This window comes from Sabethes cyaneus, chromosome 2 (genome assembly GCF_943734655.1).
Source record: "Sabethes cyaneus chromosome 2, idSabCyanKW18_F2, whole genome shotgun sequence".
NCBI lineage: Eukaryota > Metazoa > Arthropoda > Insecta > Diptera > Culicidae > Sabethes > Sabethes cyaneus.
In genome coordinates this window covers 170,708,132-170,735,455 of record NC_071354.1, presented here as the reverse complement: position 1 = coordinate 170,735,455, position 27,324 = coordinate 170,708,132, and the positions used below count along the sequence as shown (strand labels likewise).

Sequence of the window (27,324 nt, the reverse complement as noted above, 5' to 3'; positions counted from 1 at the left end):
TTTCCAGATAAGCGGCCTTTAAAAACAGATACTTTTATAATGGTGTCCCGTAACGAAAATTTTGCATTTATTTCCATATACCAGAGATTATAATTCCGAATTTTTTGAAACTATGGATTTTCTTTAATCATATATGTACAATTAAAATCACGCTGTGCTTGACTTTTGATAAGCATTTCTATGTAAAATAAAATAGGTGCTTCAAAATGGTGTCCCGTAACGTTTTGTTTAACGCAAAAAGTAATTGAATGAAAAAGCACTTATCACATCATATTTCAACTAATCTTTATCGACGATAACAAATCTATTATTTTGATGACCAAATGCAAGTAAATATGTATTTCTTATAAGTATGTATAAATATTATTACAATATAATAATATATTGTAATATTAAAGAATGTGCGGTAAAGACGGGCACCTCAAGATTAAAATTCAATATCTACACAAGTATCTCTGTTTGATATAGCCATATACTACTAAATTTTGTTCAAAACTTATGCTTTGACATCAAAAAAATTACCTAGTAATCATATTTTTTAGACATTGTACAGAAAAACGGACACATTATATGAAAGGTGGACACCGCAAAAAAAGGTGTAATGCCTGATGAGTAATGGCTAACAAGGTATGATACCAGTCGTCGTATGTTCGAATCTCGACTGGATGGTGCTGCCAAAGTCAGTAGGATCGTTGAACAAGCCCCGTAGAGTGATTTATCTATTTTGGGCAGACGTTGCGCGTACGTTATTTTGGACATTTACGGCAAAATCAAATAGAAGTGACCAAAATAAAGTACGCGTAAAGCCTATCCAAAATAGACAAATCAACCTAATTGTTTTGTACTCTAATAACTAGCTGCTCGACAAAGGGTGGTTCCAGGCAAAGGGTGAACATGTGCATTCCATAACCTCTGTTTACTAACTTCTAATCCTACGTCCACGTGTTGCCGGCTGGGGTACGCAATCTCGGTTGCTGTAGGCTAACAGTGAAGGGGACAGAGTGGCTTCCTCCCACCTTAAGGTGGCAGCCACGTCAGTGAGATAGGGACCTGAGGCTAACAACCCACTGTACCCGAAAACAAAAAAAAAAGAAAGAAAGTCTCTCGATAAAGAAGAAGGGTTAAGCCTTAAAGATATTTATACCTAACGCCGATTTCGACTTACTTCAATACTTTATCATTAAAATACTTGAATAGTCTAAAAATTTGGAATTCCGTTTCTGAAAGTTGTTTAGTCAGCTTTTTTAGCAATTATAGTGGCTTCGCTAAGCACACTAGCAAGAAAGCCTAGCCCAGAGAACAATTTTTAGCTTGCAAGATGCATAGTAAGTGTCGTTCTTTTTTGAAAGTTTTCATGACCCTTTTCAACTGTTTTAGTTTTTTTTATATTTTATATAACTGTTTTATGACTGTATAATAATTTGCAAGTTATCAACAAAGTTATTTTAAAGAATAGGCAAACTTAGTCTTTTATAGCAACTTATGTTATCGTTATAGCTCGCAACATGAGTTGTTAATGTTGCATGAAATAGTAGAGTTGCTTAAAAACTTTTGAATTTATGCGTTATGATACGTTAACTGATACGTCTGAAGTAAAACAAAATACCTAATTTTTCGAATATTTGCTATTTAATACTATTTTGGCGTGCAGCGCAAATAAAGCATACCTTTCGCATCAAGACGAACCTTATTTACCGTTTTAAATTTTTTCAAATAAAATTTTTGAATTTTGTTATTTTGGCCAAAATCATGCAAAATCTTACATAGGGGGAGGGGGCGATTAGTCAACAATGATGGGGAAAACTCGTTACATAATTAATGCACAGCCCCTACATTTTAATTACTAATGTGTCCAAACCCTAAGATTAGGCAAGCATTTCATTATGATACTTCAGTATAGTTCTCCCATGGGTATTTCTTTTTACCTGAAAGTAAACTTTACCTTACATATACTTCGTTACGTTTGTCTTATTACCAGACTATAACACACCAAATCAGTACACTATTGTTACAAAATATAGTGAATATAGACCAGATACAGAAAATATGACGGCCTGAACAGAAATCTAGATAAAATAAACCATATAATGCAGTTTACTTTTTTCGTTACGGGACACCATTTGCAGAATACCGTTTGCCCAACAGCGCATGGTGTCCCGTAACGAAATGATTTTTATTATATCTTAAAAACTAAACACAAAACCTGAATATACCTTTACATTTTGAGTTTCAGGCTGTCTTCAGCTAAAAATTTTTGGAACATGTCGACTTTGAAAAACTTGAAACAGAGCAGAGTTTTGCAAATGTTTGAATCATGTTCAGAATACGCATTTTCTGCGATGGTGTCCCGTAACGAAAAGTATTCCGCCACTATTCAATGATGCTTATTATAATAAATATTTCGCCCTCGTATTGAGAAAGTACTACTAAATAGCAGCTCAAAACACCTATTTTGAAAGATTTTCGTCAGGCTGTTGGTAAAATATGAACAATTTTGCTACGAAAAAACGGTTGCTCATGGTGTCTCGTAACGCTGGAATGTGTCATTATAGTTTTGACAAAATAAATTACCCAAAGGACACTGGTGCCTGCCAATATTATTTATCACATAATTTTCAAAAACAGATAGTTATATCTAACATCGGCCAAAGCAAAGCAAAAACCTTGAAGTGAAATTTCTCTTTCAAACGGCCGTTGTTTTCAGCAACTTCGGTTAAGCTAAGGTTAAGACATGTTTATACACTTCAACACATCCCCATCAGACAAGCGCGACATCAATCGAACGTGACAGCATATTTTCATCTCCTATCAGCAAGCCTCGGTCGGTAATGTGCGGAAAAATCGACCCCGAAACGAGGAAAAGCAGCAGCTTTTTTATAGCTGCTGGTGGTGGTGGTGGTGAGAGGTGATGAAAGGAAACGACAGTGCAAGCTTGTCGGCGATTATTTTTTTCTTGTCACTTTGTATTGACTACATGTATTTTTGTTTCTGTTACTTCTCGTAAGCCATAAACAGCCAGAATTTGTTTTTCACGTTCTCAAAGGACTTGGTAGTAACATTAATTTGATTTTTTTTTGTTCGAATTTGTTGTGTTTTTGCATGTTTTTGTCAAAGGTTTGTTAATTTTTTTTTGGTGTTTTCTCCTCTTTTTTCCATAATGGTTATAAAGCGCGGGATTTTCAAAAATTCGTTATCATTGTTTTGCGATTGTTCTCCGAGAAATAATTGAAAAACGAAAGTAAAGGTATTAATCCGAGTGTTCTGCGTGATTAGTGTCTAGTGTTTTCCTTTAGGTTTTGCGTGTGCTGCTCTTTTCATTTTTATCTATTCTAATAGTATATAGGCTATATTAACATTCACTTTCTTGAAAAGAGAGAGATTTATAGATGACGATTTCTTTGAATTGTATGCTCGTTCTCTTTAACTTATCAGCTTTCAGCTTGACTCTGTTTGCGTTCTATAGTTAGTTTTGACAGTTGTTTGCTCTGAGTTTGCTAAATACTTTAAATATTTTACTTATCTTTTCTTTTTCTTCCTTTTTTACTTGTGCTAACACATGTTAAAGTTTTGTGCAAAAATGGATTCGTGTTTCACATTTAGTAGTTTTTTGTGGTATTTTTCCTTTTCATTTAAATATATGAAGTGTAAGACTTGCCGTAAACTTTGTATTTTTTATGTTCTTAAATTAGTATCAGTAGTTCGAGAGTTTTGATAGAAAAGTGATCTCGTCTTACTAGTAGGAAAAATTGCCCAAAAATCGAACCGAATAAGAAAGATTTACTAAACTAGAAAATTGTACACTTCTTATGGTAGACAGTCAAAACGAAATGTTCAATATTTAGTGGTATAAAAATATTTACAAAAGTACATCTGACTGAAAAATATGCGATTTGTAGCTAAAAGGCTTCACTGTTTCCGGACTAGGAGAAAGCCGGGCGGGATAAATGAAGAGTAACAGTATGCAGATAAATCCAGTACGTTGCGAGGGTGGTTGTTGAGGAAAATTTCTACTACTCTGCTGTGTTTCGTGCACACGATGGAGCCAAGTTCAAAGTCGACGAAAATATAGATTGAATATCGTTAATTTTTCTTATGTTTGAGACTTAAGGCGAAACTTGGCTACGAAAATAATCTTGCGTAATCAAGAGCACAGCATATCAATAACCCATGGGAAATCGGAGATAGTGGTTCCTTTCGGCGAAAAATTTACAGGGCAAAGATAAACGTTCACCTCGTATCGCTTTCGACAATCGCACAGCAACAACGACAGCGGGATTAATCTGATAAATGTGGCTTCTGAAGTAATGGAAATGTTCAAATTTCTCGCCCGTTTTCTTTGTGCTGTTGGTTCTGTTAACGATTGCGTTTTCGTCGAAATCGAGAAAATAATGATCGTCGATATCTAAAAATAAATCCAAGCGATTTCGAAACCAACCATTCACAATCGATGTGGTGATTACGTTCGCTTACTTTTATGTTGTTTCGCGAAGTCCAAATTCCCTTGATTGTTTCAACCCACTATGGACGAATACTGGCAGCGAAGCTATGAAATCAGTACAAATTAGAGAGAAATTAGAAAAGCCAAAAAACTTTTTCATTATCGAGAGTCTAATTTTCGACCAACATGTCAAAAGGTCCAATGTGCAAATAAAAGTCTCCTCTCCTATGCTTATTACGGTGGCATAAATACACTTGAATGCCCCTTCCTAAGCATTAGTTATCCAATAACGCCAGCAACCGTTTCATGCAAAATAGCCGCATTAGAGTGCTTTTATAACGCCGTGATAAGCGTTAGAATCTGTCATTTGCACATTGGACGCTTTGAAATGTTGCTCGTCAATTGTGCTTCTGCAGTTGCTTTTACTATCTTAAGATACGATACAGATTCAGTGAAGAAGATGTTGATCCTTAAAGAGGAAACTCTTAATACAATTTACCGAAAATCGCAGTGAATTGGGCAGCTTCCAAAATATAAATATTTTAAAATATTCCTTACTTCACCTTACTTGTGCCTTGAATCTGTCAAAATCGTTCTCGTCATCCAGTCTAGTTCAGACGAAGAAATAAAAGCACCAACTTACCCCGACGGACGTTCCAAGACGCGATCTTCTGTTCTACGATGGATGCTGGAATAAATTTGCTGCTCAGCAACCCGGAAAATAAATCAACTGGTGATTTATTGCATTGGAATTTAAGTTGTTTCTACTTGTTTAGACAATAACCCAGTGGGAGTGAAAAATAAAACAAAAAAAAAAAATAAAAACAAAAAGCGACGATATTAATCGAACAATTTGCTCCGTTGTCGTTATTCGTCGTCACTGAAGGATTGACTGAACAGTGCTGGAGGCTGATGTCTATTGATTTTTCCCGATGGTTTATGTGGTTCAGCACAACAAAGACCGAGAACAAGGGAATGTAATAAATCAATCAGCGACGCCTAATTCGGGCAGCGTTACGCAGATGTCTTGTTTATTTGTTTATCCGTGCACCACCATTCTAAACCTTTTAACAGCTAATGTCAAGCGTGGCCGAACCGAGGTGAGTTTTTTGTTGTTGTTTAGCTGCTCTGCGATATACGTATTTTCCGAAAACATGGGTTGGCAGTGATTTGAGTTGATTATCGCAAAAGTTTCCCGCAGTAGAATGCTTTCAAGCACAGTAGTGAAAAGTTATCCTCATCAACCCACGCAGCGTACTGCATTAGGAAAAGCCCTCTTCAAACAATGTAAATGGCCGTTAAAAGTGGCAAAGACCAGCTGAGCTCCCGCCCGGAACCGTCTCCTGACGGCATACACATACATTTACGCCGAGCAATATATGAATAAAGTTTCCCCTTGTTCAGTATGCGAATGAATTGGTTGCGTGCTAAGAACGTGGAATGAAATCGTTATTTGCCCTTCCTTGTGCCCCTATGTTAATACACGTATGAGTTTAAATGGAAAACCCGAGAAAAAATGTCGGAAAAATATAGCGTCCTAAAGCGAAAATGCACCTTCGAATGTTTTGTGAATGAGAGAGAGAGCAAATGTTTTAAAATTACTCATCAAATATTGGTTTGGTATGGTAGGTAATTACTCTATACCGAATGTAATGCTTGTTTTGGGCCACTTAACCGGGGTTATCTTCCAGCACTATCTACCTTACTTAAGATCAATGAAACACCTACCCGTTCGAGCGGTGAAAAGAACACCCAAAAATAGTAAACATGCAAATTCACCATCAATCTTCGATCAGCTTCATTCCTTCAGATCAATTATGATACTTCAATGAGTAAGATAAAGTCATATAAACTAAGTTTTGAAATGCTATGCGTAGATGACACTTCACTGAGAAAGGATATTAAATTACAAATTACCGAAAATTGGTGAATTTGCACGTCCCCTATCTTACGGAAGCAATGATGGGTTGTAGAGCTACGTATTCAACAATCGACAATTGTATTTTTTTTTGTTTTGCTTTGTTTTGTTTATATGTGGCCAAATAGTGCCCATCTATCATCATGTTTAAAAATGATCTGATAACGGTTAGCTTGTCTGCCCTATCATAGCACTTGCTGCTGCTGTTCAACTACTCGAATGATTATCGTATTGTTTTTTGTCTCTATCTTATTTCGCTTCGCAATTTCGGCCCTGTTTTTTTTCAGCGTGAGGTTTTTTGCTATTGTATTATTATTTTACGCACTGGAGAATAACAATTTGCCTCTGTTTTCTTCGGTATGGTTTGTGATTTTCCATCTGGCCTACACTGGTAACGAAAAACCTTAACAAATTACTTGTTTATCTGCGTTCTTTTTTTTTGTAGTTTTGTGTAATACTCGGTGATTTGGTGAAAAATTACCGCTTTAATAAATATATATACTTTTTAATATCATGCAAATTTACCGCTCTTAACTATGAGTACTCGTCTTTCCTGCTTTTTGTTGCTGGTTCGGACTAGCAAAGTTCGATTCGTTCGCCGCTGCCAAGTTACTGTTTTTGGCGGCTATACATTTGGTTTGTTTTCTTATGAAATTTGTGATTATTAACTTACGCGCGAAAATTCCCTAATGGTTGTTTTTGCTCGGATTTTATTCTCCTTCTGCTTAATTTATGGGGGCCTTAACTTTTTGTGTCACTGACAATGTTTCAATTCGGATGTATTTTATCGCAATTTTCACCGCTAATTTTATGTGTAAGTGAATACCCTACAAACAACTGCTTCTGTGGCCTGTTCTGTTGTATTTTGCTCTTTGCGATGCTTAAATGATACGAATATCTAGCGAAGCTACTTTTTATTTAATTTTGTTCTTCTCATTAAGTTTAGGGTGCCAGCATTTTCGACAGTTCTTCATCCTGTAGACAGCCTTTGAGAAATTCGTCCTGCGTCAATTGGCCATCGTTATTTTCGTCCATTTTGGCGAAAATGTTTTTCGCGCGCTCCTCCGCCGAGTCAGCCGGTTTGTTCGATGAGCACGCTCCCAGCATGTCGTATATCGCCTGAAATAAAAGGATAAAAATGTTAGGATTAGAAATTTTATGCTTTTTGGATAATAAAATAGTTAAATACACGAAGAAAGCAAGAAATTAGGAAAGGTCAATGCGACTTTAACAAAAAACTTGTTGAAAAAATTCGATGCCACAAAAAAATTCGTAAATTAGGGAACAAGCTCTAAATCAAGCTGCTTGCCAACAACAGCCATACTATGCGTATGTCGCTAAAAACGGAAAACGTGGAATACATTTGTTTAGAAGAATAAATTTGCCGGGCTCGAACGTCCATCACTGTGTTATAAGCAAACATTCCAATCGCGCTGTAATCTTCTAATTGCCACTGCATTCTAATAATTTAGAGTGCTCCGGCGCTCGGAAACAAAGCTCCATCATCGGTTTGGTGAATTATTAATATCCTTTAGGCCGCCACCCCAAGCATCAAGCCTCCGATTCAATCGTCGCATGCCTGTCAGCATCATTTCATCGAGATGATTCACGTTTACTTCTCATCTCAGCAGGTACACACTTTGCACTCATCAACTGACAGGGGTGTATTTTTGGGGAACATTGGTTTTTATTTTTGCCTAAAAAGTACTCTTTAAACAACCGTTAATAGTGTACTTAAGAACACAAACAATTTCAGCTGCTGTAACCAGGGCTGGTACAATCACATTGACTCAATTCACATTTATTTGACAGTACCGTCTCAGCCAAGCAGAATTTGAAAAAGTTAAATAAGGGACGATCGAAGAACTAGGTATTATTTGCAACTTTCCTAAATAAAGTTGGGCTGTATCTTTTGTATTTACGGTGCTGCAATGCTAGTAGCTCATTAGTAGCCAAGTGAACGCATTGTAACTACAAAAGAAAAACAAAAACTAAACTTCATTCAGCAAAATTGTAGATAATAACTAGTTCTACAAACGTTCTAAACATATTTGTGTCAAATTTTGCTTGGCTGAGACGGTATTGTTGAATGAATGTGAGCTAAGTCAAAGTGATCGTGCCATCCCTGACTACTACTACTACTAAAACGTATCCTGCTATCATCCTCGTCATCCAGATAAATATTGAATACTAACTAACCGAATCAACGGGAAACGAGATGGGTCAACAACCGGTGTGCGTCGTTGTGGTTCCAAGCACACGATAATTGATTACTCAACCGTTTGCCCTATGCGCTTCTGGTCCCATTACTCGCGTCAAGTGTTTGTTCATGTTTGATTAAATTGGCGGTTATGTTTGCGAAACAGTTGTGGAACATTGCGGTGTTTATTTTTTTGTTCAACAGGTCAATTAATGGCGGCAACGAATATTTGTAAATTGTTCCTACAATTTAACGTTGAAGCGCTATTTTAAATGATTCTATCTTTAATTGATTCATTGGCTAATTAAAAAAACTAGATAGAAACCACCAATTTATTCAAAACTTCATATTTTAATAGATACGTAAATTTTCATTGGATTTGGTGGAGGCGCATTGTTTTCTACCTAGCAGTGATGTTGTAGCCAGGTGCAAGTTCGCAAGCTAATAATGCCAACAATTGCGGAACTAACCAGAGGTCATAGATCATGGACTGAAATAAATCATGGGAAATTCAACAGGGAATACGATAAATTAGTATTTAAACTTTGCCGCATAGAATTAAGGAATGCAAACTATAGGAGTCTAACCCGAATGAGAACGGACGGGGTTACGTAATTGGTTATGAGTGATAGTAGGGTCTTGACGCACCAGTTGAGTATTGACGTATTAAAGAAATTGATTATAAATTGTATGTTGTTTGTAAAATGTGATTAGTACTAAAGTTTTTATGTTTGTAGAGGTCTGATGATGGTCGAAGAAAAAGAGTAGGCAAAAACGTCACACCAAAATTATTGGAATTTTAATTTTTACCAAAAAAGATCAACAAGTGTTGACATTATGCAGTGAAATAGTTAGTTGTTTTGTAAATTCATATTAATTTTTGCCATCATAGCAATACCAAGCGATTTTTGAGCGCCTTAGTGGAATACGAAGATTAAAATTAAAGAAAACTTTTTTAATTCTACAACATTAACAATGGAATCAATTGGGAAAAAAGTTTTCTTTAATTTCAATTTTACTTTTAACGGTAAATAACTTTTCACTAAGACAACGAACATATCACTAGTCACTAGATCCTAATAAGTAGGCTCATTGTTTTGGTGCTATGACAATATATCGCAGCTTGCGAACGTATCCTATCCAAATGTATCCGGTCCTATATTTGCGAGCTGCAGATATCGTGTTCTACTCTGCTTGTTTATTTATCTCTGGACTTAGACCACCAAGGCATCGTATCGAACGTGGAATGGCGAGTTATACTTGTTTGTACGCTTGAATAAACGGTATTTGTATAGACATAAAACTTCAAGTTGAAATAAAACACAAGATGAATGGTGTTAATTTCCATGAATTTTGTTTTATACGAGAGATAATTCTTTGCATTTTTTGCATGATTTTTGACACATGGTTACTTCGGCTGGTTCGGAGGAACTCCAATTTTCGATCACTATCTGCAGTAACGGAGACAGTATTTCAGTGATAACAAGACAAATGTTGTCTTTCAAGCCGTCAATCACCTGCGGTTTATCGGCGTGGACTAAAAACTTCACATAGCCTCACACAAAATAGGAAAACAGTGTTAAACCGCACTGTCTTGGAGGTCAATTCACGGGTCCATTGCATGTTGCTCCGTCTTGTTGAAACTCCAGCTGTTCCACAATAATGGCATTCAATTGTGGTACAAAAAGTCGTTTTTGCAGCAGTTTTCCACTTTGTAAAACTGGCATCGGCACCGTTAACATGCTTAAAAATCAGCAGGTTTGTGCTCCAGATACGACTGCCTGGTTGACGTAGAACCAGGGATGAAAAAACTCGCATATAACAATCAACATAACATAAGAAAAATCAAATCCAGATTTAGTGGCATCACTGCTTTTTGGCACTGTTTCCGCAAAACACAATAATTTGATGGGTTCCTTCAGCTGTCAGTTATTTATTAATTTTAATAACAATATTTTGTATAATTATTTTAACCGAGATTTTAACTTTCAATTCCCAGGAAAGTGAGCGTGAATTTTAGTTTTTTTTTTACTTGAATTCGTTTTCAACCGTCACTGTGATACACGTCAAATACGCCCGGTGAAAAATAAACGCTCAGCGAGTTAACATTTCCAAACGGCTATTCGCAGTCACATTCCGTAGCCCATGAACCGTGGCAATCTCCTTGCTCAGGATCATCATCCATTCGGACGTCGAGCAAACCCAACTTAACTGACAGCCTTCGTAGCACTCCTCCTTTCGTACGCACCCATGCTTGCCGAGCACGACCATCTAGTCCCACAGCTACCTTCTCAACTCGTCTCTTTATCCATTTATTCCTTACTGCTCCTTCCATTACGACCACCAAATCACCTTCTTTGACAACCTTCACATTCACCTTCAGGTATCCGGGAAATACTCCGTCAACTATCTGCTCCAGAATTCGTCCACTAGATGCTGTTAACTTCCAACTACTTCTGAGATTCGTTCGATAGTCCGTTGGAATGAATAATTCCTCAAAAGAAAATGATTTGTGGTTAACGCCTCCTGGTCTACCGCTTCCCCTCGATGATTTCATCGGCTGGTTTTCGTGGTGTGTCGATAGTCGTCCCGTTCGCCGCTTTAACGAAGCGGACCACCTACTCCCATACTCCACCCATATAAGGAGCCTCGGGTGGATGAACGTTCAGCGAATTTCAGTGTTGGTAAACACCAATGCAAGGGTTTTATTTCAGTGCATAATCTGTTTTTGTTATTGGCACCGTGGTCGTTTGTTCATTCAAAATTCAGCCGGTGAACCTCTCCGAGAAACAAAACGTCAAACTGTTAGCACAAAGGACTCGGTGGACATATTGTGCGCTCCCTCCATATGGACAGTGCAAGTGCTGAGGCACGTCCCTAGACCAAGACCAACCCGTAATAGTAAAGCCTACGAAAGTAAAGGGTCGCACAAAAGATGTAACTCGAACCTTAGGTAAGGGAGTCATCTTTCGTACACGGCAATGTCCGCCTTATCTCGTTTATTATTTGTCTTTCTTTTGTGGCGTGGCAGAATCGCCGGTGGAACTTATCTGCCAGCAAAAAAGTGATCCACGATCGCTGTGGTACAATCATTGGATGCTTAACCGCATACGCCTCACACGTCTCTGCATCAATCATCCCTCGCATTCGCATAACGCTGCACTGATCCAAAAACGGCTAGAGTTTAAAGAAGTGACTGGTTTTCGATACCGCAGATCGTTGTAACTGCAATGTTCCGTCGATCCCACTAAGCTACTCTACTTTTTCAGGATACCACTCCTGCTGCGCCTGCTTTCACAGTATAATCTCGGCATTGCCAGTTCTTCTTGCTCCAGGATTCCAAACTCCAGCTCCTTAACACTTTGTAGGGTAGTTTGCCAATTGTTGCCTACCACCCAATTGTTGCCCACTTCTTGGTTTTTGAATAATATCTGAAAATATTAATATTATCGCAGCACTCCAAACGGTCAAAACACAAATATATGTCATTACCTTGAAATATGTGTAAACATGATTGGTAGCAAACAAATATTTGGCATAGAAAAATTACCTCACAAAATCCGACTCTTAGTAAAGCCAAAATACGCCGAAAGCTTACAGTTTGGTTTAAGAAACCACTTATCAAATTTAAGCTTTTAGATCTCAACAAAAGGGAAATTTTTCTCGTATTACTTTCTATCCCTTTCAAAATAGTTGCATTCTTAATGTTTGATTAAATAATTAACAATATGTTCCTATTTTTGTGTTCTAATGCATATTGGTTAATAATTGGAAAAATATTATGATTTTGTCCATTCCCTGCACACCATTCTCAAATGCCGCTAAGCAAGCCCTTGCATCACCATTCTTACTTAAACCTATTCTTATTTAAATTTAACCATTATTTAGATGTCTGATTAAAAGAATATCAATAGTTATCGATTTCCCTGAAGACTAAAATCCATAAAAGCCTAATGATATTACCGACGTGTTACAATTTTCGTGAATAGGAGATAATTTTCGCATCCGTAATCCACAATCGATTAGCGGAAAAATGTGAGCGGAGGTTTTCATAAGAAATTCTTAAGAAACAAAAATTATAACGTAAAATAATGCCTCAGTTTCTATTAAAGGAAGAGGAAAAAGTGTAGTGGGCGAAGGAACTTAAAAGTCGAGGTTTCCCTTGTATGCTCAAATGTAAAAAAAATCAAAAGCTTTTTTTAAAAAAGCAAAATATCAACCTAAAACGCATACAGAAGAAATTTTAAGGACATGTTTCTAATGAGTTCTCCTTTATATGTCAATATTCTGTGCTTGGTAATGCTCTTAATTTCGGTTTTTATTTGCCGTGCAACAATTGGGTAGAACGTGTGCAATATTAGGCAAATCACGTTAATCAAGTGGGCAACAATTGGGTCTGTATGCTTTTGGACAAAAACTCAAATTCCATAATATATGAAATATTTCGGACCATGAAACCAAATCAAATGTTTTACTAAAAGTTCATTTTGCTTACAGGGAAATTTTTATATAAATAACGTAATAATTTTGCCCGCAAGATAAGAAAAACCGAAAGTACCTGTGTTAGGTGCGCAACTATTGGCAAATTACCCTACTATCCACTTTTTTATCTCTGAGCTGCAACCACCTGACATTTTGAAAGAAGAATGACGCGTTATAGTTGTTTTCTCTCTTGCATAAAATGCCAAAATTTCAATGCAATTTTTCTTAACGATTAGCTAGCCAAGTGTATTTGTGTCGTCGTGATAAGCGTAAGAGAGGAGACACGAAGAGAATGTGCATCATTTGCAGACCACAAACTAGCTAGCTCGTTTATACATATGTCGTCTATGTGAGAATCTTTTTAATACTTTTTAATAGAAATAAATGATCTATAAGCGTTTGAAACCTGTTCGTTCTGTTTTACGATTTTGATTTTGTTTTCTCACCTTCACCTACGTCAAAAATATATAGGATAGACGCTCTATTAGCAGCGCAACTACGCACTATAGAGTAGGGCGGGGCATAAGTGCGACGTTTGAAGTTGTCATCAATTTTCGTGAGATATAAAGAAGAATGACAACATAATATATTTTATAGTGATGCAGTAACTCAATGTCTTCACATTCAACTATAAATCATCTGCGGTAATAGTGTTTTGCAAAATAAATTCTTCTTTCTTCTAATCAAGTGCAGATTCGCACTTTTACCCCACTAGCAGGGCAAAAGTGCGAATACCGCGGGGCAAAAGTTCGAAGCTAGAATCCATGAAATTAGTCCAGCAGAAGCTAACAAAACCATATTATCTCCAATCTCTGTTATGTTTCGGTAAGGAATATTCTCAATTTGTACCTTTTCTATTTTGCGCTGGTGTATTGCAGCGTCCGTTTTATCGAAACTTTTCCAAACGTTTGTTTTTTGTTTCATCAGCGGAAACACATTGTTTTTCTTCGGCCAACATCTGTAGATCACACAGTTTTCTGCGGATCTTTCATTTCTAGTAACTGTAATATAGTGCCTAAAGCTGTATATAATTAGCTATACATTTTTGCCTCGTCCATGAATCGCACTTTTGCCCCGTCCGTGAATCGAACTTTTGCCCCGCTAGGCGCTTGACGGGGTTAGATTAAATTACGGAGAAGCGAAATATATTTTGTAAATTATTTTCGCCGTATTTTCAAAACAGATATGTGAGTGATGTAAAACGCTGCTACAAATTATCAACAAGTAATATCCTCCTGTTGATATCGTATTTGCCGTATAAAGAAAAATTACATCAAAACCACCCTAAAATAACATTTGCACATAATTCAGCAACTACGGTTCGTAAGCAACCAAAGTTTACGTTAGATTCAAGCTGTCAAAGTAGTTACCCATCCATACCAATGGTGAAAATTTACTCGGAATCTGCACCGATAAATCATTGAATCGCACTTTTACCCGCATCGCACTTTTACCCCTCCTTACTCTATTATTTCTTTTTTCTTGTTCATTGCGGTACATGCTTCAATTAATGCTTGAGGGATATTGATTTATCAAACATATTTGTCACAAGGCAATACAATTGCATTCATTGTACGAGGAGCTTTATAAAGAAAAAAAAAGAATTTTTCGATTCAAATGTGCTGTACCAATAGTAGCACTAATGTTCCTTTAATTGGTTTGTGTGTTCCTTTAATAGTGTTATTTCATATACGTAGCTAGGTTGCTAGGTAAAAAAACATTGTAGCGCAACTATAGAAATAAGCGTCTTTCATCTGCGCCTATAGTAGTGTTATATTTTAGAAAAACAGTATTTTAGTAAATAAAATGCATTAATTTTAAATGGTCTAGTGTAACCAATACTCTCAACAACTTGTATTATATAATGAACGCAATCGTTTTATTTAAAATACTACGGTGACGAAAATATGCATTAATAATGAATAGTAGCGCAACTATATTGGTGCTACCACAACAATTGAATCAACTACCATAAATAACCATTCATTTTCCATAAATCCAGTACGGCATATTGAAAAGTTTACTTGCTCAGGTTACATATGTTCAAAAAATAAGCTACTAGCCGACAGACATCGCAGCAAACTGTAGAAATACTACCTAATGAAGCGAGTTCATCAGAGAGTGCATCAATTTTGTTTATGGAATTATTTTAATTGATGATATATATTTTATTCGATGTAGGGATCACAAAGAATACCGTAAAAGCAGGAGCTGGCGGGTTGTTTCTATGGCCACGCACTCGGCGGTATTCATAATTAATTTGAGAGAATTGAGATTAAACTGCTTAACTCATTATGTTGCAACAAGTGAGCCATAAACATAAAATTAAGTGTTTTATGCACAGTTCGCTTAAATCAATGAAAACACCGCCGAGTGCGTGGTCATAGAAACCGTCGGACGACCTCTGCTTTCACAATATTCGATATGAAACCAATTTTGAGTTTAATAGCTGAATAAACTGAATAAAATAAAAGCGTAACAAAGAGTTTTCTTCATGAAAACAACAGTCCTTGGATGAAGAATGCAAAATGAAAAATATCTGCCATTAATCCAACAAGTGGCAACGCCGTGCTTATAATAGTTTTGTTCTCTCTACAGTTTGCTGCTAAGAAACTATAAAATTGTACTTTACCTCCAACTTCGACACTTAAGTGGAGAGAAGCCATATAACACTATCAGCAGAAATATGAAATTTTCCACATAAAAATGATATTTATGTCTCTTGCAGTCGGATATCACAAAGATAAAATAATACTTCAAGTATGATATGCTCTCTTAGATACGGATTCAATGATTTGGAATGCCAAGCGAAGCTGTTTAGAGAGTTTTCTCTCAGACCTGGCACTTATTCATCCTAAATTTGGAATACTAAACCTTTCATCGGTACACCAAAGTGCCACCATTGGGAAAAAATAACAACCATATTGCCACATTGGTAAACATTGGCACACGCAAAGCGGGTTAACGGAAAAGGACTCATTCGTGACGGTCGAAATGATCTGAGAGCTGGTTTCCAATTGCCTAAATATGAAATTGATACAAGTAGGTAGCACGAAAAAGCGACAACCCACGCTTTCTTCGAATAGGAAAAACAATTACCATATATATACATCAATAGTGATGTGTGAAATATTATCTTTTTATACCAAATAAGGCGGTTTTGTACCCGACGGTTAGATTTTATTCCAACGTCATTTATTTTTACGGAACCATCTGCTGCCAAAAGACGTTGTCAGCATATCAGATTGGACGATTATGATTGCTATTATCAAAAAAAAAAACAGTGTTGCAGAATGATGAGAATAGCAGTGTTGCTAACAAAAGCCATACGATTGAAGACTTGATTTCACTAAATAGCATGCCAAAATTTACGTCTCAAGTAAATAAGTTAGGTTTTTTTGCATTCTTATTGATGTTTTATTATACGTTTTGACAATTAAACTGTTATAAGTTTGTTATAGAACTCAACGCTCTTTTACAACCGTAGTTTTATGAATATTAAATCTTGGAATACCTCAAGGGAGTAGATCATGATTTTTTCCATTTATCAAGTACATTGACAATATAAGTCAAAAATTGAGTATCACTGCTCAGTTCGTTTTGTTCACTACACAGTTAAAAATGAGAGTTGATTAAAAGTTTGCCATCGTTAAAAAAAGTTAAGCTAAGATTTGAATTCAAATTCATGACATTAAATATTGGAATAAATCAAATTCATAGAATTTCGCAAATTATATTTAATCAAAATGTCTTTGTTCAACCGTATGATAAGAAAAATAAATTCACTCTTCAGCACCAGAATAAAAATATAAGTTGCATGGTTATTGATTTAAAATCTCCAGTTTTTTATTTCATTGTGTTGTGTTTTTTTTTCAGATTGTGGAACACAATCCACATTGTGGAACAATAATATATAAGCTCTTCAATACACCAAAGTACCCTCCAACGATAGAAAATAACACAGTCGTCTGAGGCAGGTCTGCGATGACCCAAACTACTTTCGTCCTAGGAAAACAATTACTATGTATGACTATGGTGATACGAGAAAAGGTTCCTGTTTTTCAAGCCAAAAGTGGTATTCGTTTCCGACGATTTGATTTTATTCTAGCATCATCAAAGCATTACGGAGCTATTTGCTGACACACGACATTGCCAGCAGTAGATGACATCAACATCCAGCGTCTACGGTTTGCAACGGTTTTAAGTGCAGATGCGAATTGTTTCCATAACCATTTGAGGTAAACAGCGGATTAAGATGTTTGTCATTTATTATAAAATAGGAAAAATTTCGAGCCACTTTTAAGTGGCAATTCTTAGGGTTCACCACAAAAATAAGATAAAATTTTCATATCCCAGGCTTCTGAGTATGATTAAACAGTCCTTGGCAGGAAAATCCTTACGATTGCAAATTATATATGATATAAAAGAGCTCAGTAGCAGATGTTGTGTATTAGCCTATTATTCATATTATCACAGATAAAAAATCAGTTTATTTTGAAATACTCTTACTTGAGTATGGACGCCGTGGCGGTGTCATCTTTTAATATCAACAGATGAAATTAACTCTAGAATTTTGAAAAAGAAAACCTCTAAAAGATTTATCGCTCTAAGTGCTAAAACAAATAGTAATGAGTGGTACGTGAGTGAAAAATGTGAACATCGACGCACAGCATTAATCTTCGCATCCTTCGTAGATTTTAGCTCTATCTCGTTAACAACGTGAGCTACGGATGCGAAGAAGCATGACCAACTCGAGCCTTTTCCATCGTTTTATGTACCACATCACATGATATTGCGGGATACGTTAAAGCAAACGGTAAGTGTGAAATGCTTTTCTGCAAAATTAACCCTTAAATACACTGAAAAAATTCATTTATAAAGAAAACTTGCTTATCTAAAGGCGGTAAACATAATTTACTCTGAGGATGTTTTTCACTATGTTGTTTTAAAGCAACATTGCGCATTTAAGGGTTAATACAGCAATCCCCCGAATAAGGCGGTAGGTGGTGCTACACGCTCAACGCATTTTATAAGTTTCCTTTCAATCAATTCAGTTAATTTTTGATAATTAATTAGCTCACGATGGGCTCCAACAATATACCAAAAAATCAGTTTTTAGTTTTGTTGATCGACAGACAGCTGAAAAATCACTGTAGGCGTACAGCACCACCCATCGCCTTATTCAGGGGATTCCTGTAACCTTCCATGCTTAAGTTTTTTTGAAGCGTGCTAGCAGCAAATAAAAGTTAATGGAATAGAATAGTGGGGATAATAAAGTTCTCGAGAAAATAATCTCGACAATCCATCATTCAGCAAAAAGACAATTTAACTGCAAATTATGCATAATGAAAACTAAGGAGCAATTTGGGACGAAACTATCATGTTTCGTAATAATTCAGTATTAGCGCTTAAACTTTCGGTCAGTTTATTTTAAAACGAATATTTAAAAAAAATGTTACCATATTCTAACAACAAAGAAGAGCAACTGAACTGAACGAGGCAACGTAATTTTCCTCATTTACCATATGACTACGTAAAAAAGTCATAATCCTACCTATAACAACTACATCAATTCGGAAGATTATTATTTTCGAGGGATACATTATGTTTGTAGTAATTAGGCGAAATGCGAGTCGGGCCGTTTGTTCTATCGTTAGTGTAATAACTGTGCCAATAAACGTGTTTGGCACACACCAGAAACAAAAGCTAATGGCATAAATGATTTATTTTCTTTTATAGCTGCCATCGTAAAAGTATGAAAGTAATGATGTATTTAAAAAAATGATAATTATACCCAAGCAATTGTTTGCAGATTTGATCAACCGTTGCTTTCACGCTCTCCGATTCAAATGAAACTTGGCATATAAACCGGATATTAGCAAGAATTGCTCTATAACCTTTATAAAAATATAAAGTCTCATGTGCATGTATCTTTTGCTATATTTTTATGACAAAGGTTTTATAAAGATGTATCAAGGCGTGTATTTCTTAGGTATCAAGATATTTAATCTAAAAATAGAATCTCGTTTATTTCGACTGAAAAACTGATATTGTTTTCATTTTTTATGGCAAAAGCCAAATAATACATTGAGCTGAATTGCACTCTCACAGTGGTGTTATTTGGCAACTGTCCATAATATAATGCTGGATGAAAAATGTATACTTATATTTGTTGGTTTCTAATTATAATAGAACAAGGAAGCAAACAGGATGCACTGCGCAAAAAACTACTTTTATTGTGCTAAGAGATAGAGACATATTTTGTTTGGCAAAATTGCAGGAAATGTAGGAAACAAGCGTCTTTGCAGAAGAAATGAAATTTACTTCATTACCGGGTTACAGAATATTTTCTTTGGAAGTTCAGTAAAAATTAGTTTTTCATACTTAGGTACCTTTCGTTAGTTGCATTTTATGAAAATATTTAGTTCTAGGCAATTAGCAAAGCACTCAAGCACACGTTTTTGCAGAATAAAGGTATTCACTCTAGGCTATTTCATTACAAAGTTGTATTGCGGAGTTTCCACCTATTTAGAGTCCCACGCGAAAATTATTAGCGTGGTTATTTTCTGCGTTTATCACACATGTTTGCAATTTAGCAATTTGAACCATCAGTTTTTCGTTATTGTCGCCCCACTGCACCCCTCCTTGCTTGACAAGCATAGTTTCAGTGTATTTAGTAAGTACAGGATAATTATTATTAAAAAACGTATTTGCGTAGGACTCGTAAAATTGCTGCAAGGTACAATAAGATGTGAATAAATAAACATGTAAGACACACGCTGTATTACTCTGAATTCCTTATTGGTGTTTGATTGTAGTGGTGAGATCTGGTGTATAAAACTGCATTGCGAGCTTGCCGCGCTCTCTTTCATTGTTGTAACGCCTAGCTGGAAACATCTTCAAAGGTGAGTTGACATCGATAGCAATTACATAAGTTGGGCCTTCGAGCCGGATGCGTCGTGCACGCAAAGAAGCAACCAAAACGGTTATTGTGTGAGTCTGTATTCGATGAGATTTTTAGAATATTCGCCTAAGATGGAACGACAAGAAGGTCGTTAAATTGAGCCAACTGAAAACGCGTGACACGTGGGTCATCGCTTTCTAGTTAGAACGACACGAGAGTCGTTCAATTCATACATTCGTAGTGAGATATGATCCAATAAGAATATAAACGCGAACGTACATAATTCTAACACGTGGGTTAGAATTATGGATGACACGAGGTTCGTCTATATTTCAATTGAAGTAACACGCGGGTTGCTAAATGACAACATAAGTTTGTATGTATCATCAGAAAACAAAACTGACGCGTGGGTCAGTGCTTGTGTTGGATTTTTCTCAACTTACTAGTGCTTTTGACAAAACATTTACATAAGACTGATAACAGAAGACCAGTTAGGGGTCAGTTCCGGCGTAGTGGTTAGCATTCACGCCTTTCACGCCGAGGACCCGGGCTCGAATCCCAATCCCGCAGAAGTCACGAATGACCCAAAACGGGTTAAAGTGACTATAACCTAACAAAAGAAAACCAGTGTGTTAGTAAAATTAATATGCTAGCTAACCATCCGGTTATTATAGTTCAGTCGGAACAGGACAGATATGCGATGCAAAATGATCATGCAGTCGACCGAATCAATGCAATAATCGCGAATATCGAGTTCTATAAGAACGATGTTTTGAAAACCAGAAGAGAAATATTGAAAGAGTGCTACCAAAACTTTGATTCAGCACAGAGTTATTTAGAACAATGGATTCCCGATCAATCAATCAAGCGAGATCCGATTGAGATGCAATACGTTAGTGGACTTGCACTGTTTGAAAAAACCATTGCCAATAAGAAAACTACGTCAGAATCAACAGGTAGAGTCAATGTACGCTTTCCTTCAGTCGGCTTGCCAGCTCTTATAACGGTGGCAGTGAAAATTGGCTTGAATGGTACGACAAGTTTAACGCAATGATTCACAATCGCTCCTCATTGGCTGTCATCCAGAAATTTGAATATTTAAAATTATCTCTTAGAGGATTTGCTATTGCTTACGAGCTTCTTACTAAATACTATAACAACCCCAAGTTACTAATCCAAAAACACACACAAGAACTTTTTGAATTAAAAGGAATGGAGGAGGAATCTGCATCTGCTTTACGATATGTTTTTGATTCAGCTAGAAAACGTCTGAGATGCTTGCAAATATTATATTAACCAGTATCATCGTGGAATGCTGTTCTTAGCAACTCAACGAGAATGGAAAGCCTCCATATCAGGAACCTCGCCTCCCGAATTTGATTAAAAGTCGTAAAACATCGGAATAGTTACAGCAACAGAAAAAATATCGCCAGAAGTAAGAAGTATGACCGTTAAGACTGATAACGCGTAAGGGTGCATTGCCTGTGGATCAAAATGGTGTAGGTTTAATCGCGGTGTTAAGAAATCTTATTAAGACGAGGAAACTTTGTCACTTGTTATAGCTTACTTCCCAAGCACAGATATCAAATTGGTATAGGTTTAGATCATCGTAAAGAATCTTGCAACCAATCCCGAAGCGACTTCATTATTTTCAATTTTTCAATAGTACGTACTTTGAAATCAATAGATTTCATTATTGGTGTGGATGCGTAGAAGCTTTACCGATCGATTGGCATAAAACTATTTAAAATCGACCTGGAAACAAGTGCTCAAAATCTTTCATTTTTTCGTGACACTCGCATTTTTCGATTTTTTGAAATGACACCCTATCCCAAACCTTGCCGTAAGACGTAGTCCTACGTCAAAAGTGACCCCGTCCGAACAGGTCGAGGATTCTCCTCGACCACGACGATTAAACCTAGACAGTTGGATGTCTTTGCTTGGGAAGTACACCAGCAACAAAATCTGCTTGTCCCCACAGGTCGAAGTTTTTTTTCTGTACAACGATTAAACCAAGACTAATTTGATGTCTGTGCTAGAAAGTTCAGCAGGTCGAATATGCTTTACGACCCAACGATTAAATCGAGACCAATTTGATATCTGTATTGGAAAAGTGTGCTACAATTGTACTGTTCGGCTGAACATGATTCTATATGTTCACATCTTGTTTGGCATTTCATTAGAAGAGTGATGAAAAAAGAATGTAATGTGTTGTAGCAAGGATGTAATTCGCATGATCGCTGGAAACATACCTCGTATCCGAGGCGCTTTTCTACAGTTTTCTGTCATTTACTGAGAATAATTACGTGCATCAAACGGACTCCACGTTATCGCCTTTTTGTTACATTGCACCATTCTAGCGTATTCGAATAAAAGGGTGTACCGCATTAGGCATCCGGATGTTAAGTATAAAGCATGTTAGGCATGTCAACTCAAATCGACTTTTCCCATACACTTCAAGAAGATTCTGTCCGTTGAAGTTAAATAAAGAAAATAAAATAAAATAATGGACGATAAGCATATGAACGTCAAACATAATGGATATAAGGCATAATGGACGATATGCATAATGTGCAGAAGGCATAATGTATGGTAGGCTTAATGAACCTTCCCAAACAGCAATTTAAGTTTTAATACGTTCCTCTAGCCGCTTAGTTGGTTTCGAGGTACGATGCTGGTCTAACAAGCCAGTCGTCGTATGTTCGAAACTCGGCTAGGCTCGGTGCTGCTAGATAGTCAGTAGGCTGCGAAGTCTGATAAATAATAAAATAAATAATAAATTTTAAGCAGCTTCCGTTGTTGTGCATCATATGCGCATTAAATTTTATCGTGAATATTGGTATAAGAGGTAGATAAAATCAACGCGCCATTGGAATTTTGCAATTTTCAAAAAAAAGTTGTTTAAACAAAATAAATATATTCAATTAGTCAATCTCAATTGCTAGCTAAATTATTCTAGTAACTTCCTGTGATATTAAAACCGATTGAAATTTACTTTCATTTTGCAACTCACACTTTGCATTGATGAATTTTTGTTTGCCGGCTAAAACTAAATACTAGAATATCGCAGTATGGCTTCGCATAAAAAAAGCGTTTTCGGTGTTGAATTCTAGTATTCTTCAGAGGAGGAGCAATAAATCTGTTTGATCATAGTGTTACCATTTAAATAGCACTTTTAAACTATTAGATAGCTCTATAAAACTAATGACAAGCAACTGCAATAAGATCAATTTTGTGCTGGTGCGCTATTTTGTATTGCTACGCACCACTTATAGCAAATTTATAAGAGATATATAAAACTAAGCAGTTTTATCGTGGTAGTATAACAAATTTGCTTCATTAACAGTTTTATTATGGTTTTATAGCTAGCTATACAAATATTTTGACTCGTATTATCTTGGTATTGCGTAATACCATCATTACCAGAGATAATGATTAGTACAGCACTAAAACCTTTATAAAACTTAAATATAACCAAGCATGTTTTACACCAGTTATCCCAAGCAACAATGTGAGTTTTATTGTACTCTTATGGTGGTTTTCAAGACCATTTTTGGTCTTAAATGCCATCATAAGAGTGTAATCAAACACAAATTGTTACTAGGGATCTGTCGTTAGCTAGCAAGAGGCTCAATCGGCTCAGATTAAAAAGCTTTTATTGCATATACAGTAAGTCGGTGCGACAAGGAACGTCTCAGCAATTTGTTAGCCCTAAACCATTTCTGGGCATCCCCACATTCGCTGTAAAAAGCGAATTACTGAAAAGCTTGGATTGAACCAAGCACAGGGTTGTAGATAAGCTAAACGGTTTATCTACCCAAATTCAGCAATAACTAAAAAATACTCAACTTAATCCGTAGTGAACTACGTACAATCACGGGACTCCTAAAAGGACACTGTCCTGCTGTTTATCATTTAATGAATATCGGCAAGGTAATATCCGACACCTGCCGCTTTTGTGAACGTAAAAGCTCAGCGCATTTGCTCTGCAATTGCATAGCTCTTGCATTATCTAGACATAGCGTCTTCGGAATTTTCATTCCTAAACTACATATCAAGTATGCAGCCTAAATCCTAAAAAGGACATTGGCTTTATAAACTATGTAATATTGAATTGTCTAGCTGAACTCTATCAATGGGTATGAACAGTCCATAAACTGTGTCTAGCAATCGGGGAATGCCAAAAAAGTTGCAGACTGTCGCAGTGGCTTTCTAATTCAATACCCTTCTGGTACACAAAAAAATCGATGCGAGGTAGACTAGGAAAAACGAATAAACCTAAAGAGATCCAATAGCGGGTCGCCGGCAACAGTCGTGGCTTACAGCCGTTTTGCCCTGTTTATAGAGAAGCGAGGTTTTTTGGGAAAGAAGGAATGTCTGATGCGAGGAATGATTAATTGTGTGAACTGGAAAATTTCGGAAATGGAATAGATCAGCGGTACCCAAGCTTTTTTTGTTCGCGAACCCCCTAGCGGAATTCCCTATACTATTCTACAGCGAACTAAATTTTTGGCGAACCCCTGGGGGTTCGCGCACCCCCATTTGGAAAACGCTGGAATAGACCATAGGTAGTCTAATACTTAATTTTATTTCTATTCTCTAGATTCTACCATCCTACATACTTATTACACATTTCTCTGCGACGGTATTATTTTTGTATGATTGCTCTTTGTTTCTGATGCCGAGAAGATAGACTGCTATCTGCTCTGTTAGTGCGATAGAAACTGTCAGTGCTGTTGCCGACGTTGCCCCGGCAAGTCTCCTGTTTACCACCACGGGGTATTTTTTTATTTACTTGTATATGACACTACACGCGATCATGAAGTGTGAACCCCACCTGGCATTGCACAACCCGATATATTTTATACCCCCCTGGCATTGCGCCTATATCGAAATTTTCCAGTTCACTTAATTAATCATTCTTTGCATCAGACATTCCCCCCTTCTCAAAAAAGAGTTTACGTTCATGATCGCGTAGTGTCATTAACAAGTAAAAAAATCTATTATCCCTATTATCCATTATTACTATAATCTATTATACCTATCGTCCATTATGTCTAACGTTCATTATGCCTAATGTCCACATGCTTAACGTCCGTATGCCTAATGTCGGGCACTCAATTTGGCATAGTTTCCTGTCAGTAGTCAGTACTGAGACAACCTAATACAAACTAATACAAACAATCAGAGTAACGTAGTCCAACGTCAACCCTGCGGTCCTGTCTTGTACACACTTCGAAAAAATCTTCTAATTTTACGTCTTCTGACATAAATCACATAAATGGAACATCGCAAATCATATAAAATTACGTGTTATTACACTTAAAGGCTCAGTTATTACGTTTGGTTTGATGTAAAAATATGTCTTTAAGAACGGTTTTGGCTATTTACGTTTTATTTAATGGAAAAATATATCGGATTTCAGTTTACGTCGAATGTGAGATTCATTTTTGCATTCTGTGTACACTCTGGTTATTTAATATTTGTAATTTAAATTATTACCCAGTGATACCATAAATATCTTGCGTATGCATTTAATTTCATTTTCCTTTTTAACGAAAATTGGTGTTTGTTGGCACACAAAATAAAATCACCGTAACAGTTAACCAACATTTAATTTATTTGTCTTATATTTAATAAATTCAAAACGAAACAAAAGTTACTGTCTAGTGCCATTTAGTGAAAAATAAAAACGCAAATAGAGCCGAACCCTTAGCCCACGTTTCAGAGTACCCCTATTTATATCTTCAAAACTGTACGCGCGCCGTAAAGACGAAATTTATGATGGGATTCCCATTGCCGCCGACGTAAATTTGCAGAAACGTGCAAACCGAAACGGTATAATTAAGATAAATAACATTCATAAATCAATGCTGAGTTTCGCAATAGGGATACGTTCGCATTCTACCCATCGGTGATAAAATTTCTCGAGGTCGCAATCGGGCAAAGCCCTTTTTTTCGTTCAGGGCCATGAACACTCGCTACAGGACATCATCGTTGCACAATGGTGCGAGGCGAAACCTGCATCGGTTCGTAAATGTCGTAAACTAAAACAGCGGCTTCGATTTTCTATACCAACCTGCAGCCAGCTAAAGTTTAACTGTAGGTAGCGCCTAGTCACGACAAGCCGTTCAAATTTAATGCTCTAGTTGCCAAGCGCACTGGAAACGGATTAAAAATGCACCCTTTTCCGCACCCTGACCTAAACATATAGAAAAACGTATGCGCCCATGGAACGGCGTCGACGCCGGCAGGCTGCCATGTATTAGGCGACGCACTGTCTGGCAGCAAACTTTGCGGGTTACTGGATTGAATAAAATTAAACAATTGCGTATGGTATGCTTCAATCGCAAGCCACTGAAAAACAATCCGAATGGTATTCTCGGCACCACATGGCAGTGGAATAACAATCAGATGGAATCAAGAAACATTTAGCAGGAAAATTTGCTTCCTTCCTAGCGATAATTCCTGCCAGTCGTAGCGAAATAATGAGCTCAGATTGAAAAAGAGAAAAACATTCCAGACACTCATGCTTCAGATGGCTGTTTACAGCAAGCGAGGATCGCTTCTAGGATATGGCGCGTGAAACAAATCGCATTAGATGTTAGCTGTTTGCCATAATATGTTTCCCTGCAGGATGGTGGCTTTGCTACATACTCATTTCACCACAGAGAGCCCCATTTGCCACCAGTTTAGTAGTACGTATGGATGGATAGACAGTCAGTCAGGGCGATGATGATGCTGTCGACGAGGATGCCATTTCGGATCTACAGGAGTTCAAAGAGCGACGAACATCTGCAGCTCGCCAGCCAGCGTGCACATGACAAACAGTTTACCGACAGTGATGACACTGCTAATTATAAGAACTGCGCGGCGAATGAGGTTGTATTTGCTGTTCATAGAATGTAGTTGGATTTAGTCAATTAGGAGCGGTAACGGTGGCATTTCTGCAAACTACAGTGCTCGATCTAAGACGATATGAAGAGACTTCGCCCTTAGTGTATCGTGTACTCATAATCCCATTCCACCGCACCGCAAAGAGCTGAGTAATTACAAACAGAGTGGGTTTCGTTATGAGTGACAAAATTATCTAGTAAGCGAACGAAGCAGCCGCCGATTATAGGGTGATACGAATTAAATTCATACCAGACGCTGTATTTGAAAAATCGTTATTTCAGTAATCAAGCGCTTAATAAGATTTGAATTTGGCCATCCTTTGTACTAGCAGCACAACCTCAATCGTTATCGTTGCTCTGCTCAGAAATATCAAGTCCTGTTCTTCAACGTTAAAATCCTGTCAGAATAAACAACAAATTGAACGCTAACGTTAAAACACCTTGACGCTTGTCGAATAGCATGAAGAAGCTTTCATCAACTGTTTC

The 27,324-nt window shown here is 36.9% G+C and overlaps 2 protein-coding genes across 5 annotated transcripts in view; both read right to left on the bottom strand.

The window, feature by feature from the left end:
* The window catches only part of LOC128738054 (neurocalcin homolog), a 299,091-nt gene that overhangs the window by 31,482 nt on the left and 240,285 nt on the right, over positions 1-27,324 (bottom strand). The gene's annotated exons all lie outside the window — the stretch shown is intronic.
* Positions 1,431-27,324, bottom strand: part of LOC128738053 (neuronal calcium sensor 2) — a 211,431-nt gene continuing 185,537 nt past the window's right edge. For 3 of the 4 annotated variants that reach the window (XM_053832873.1, XM_053832875.1, XM_053832876.1), the window contains one exon: positions 1,431-7,475. In XM_053832873.1, coding sequence (XP_053688848.1) covers positions 7,299-7,475 — 177 coding nt within the window. In that variant the 3' untranslated portion in view covers positions 1,431-7,298. The remainder of the gene's footprint in view (positions 7,476-27,324) is intronic. The other variant, XM_053832874.1, reaches the window with a different exon arrangement.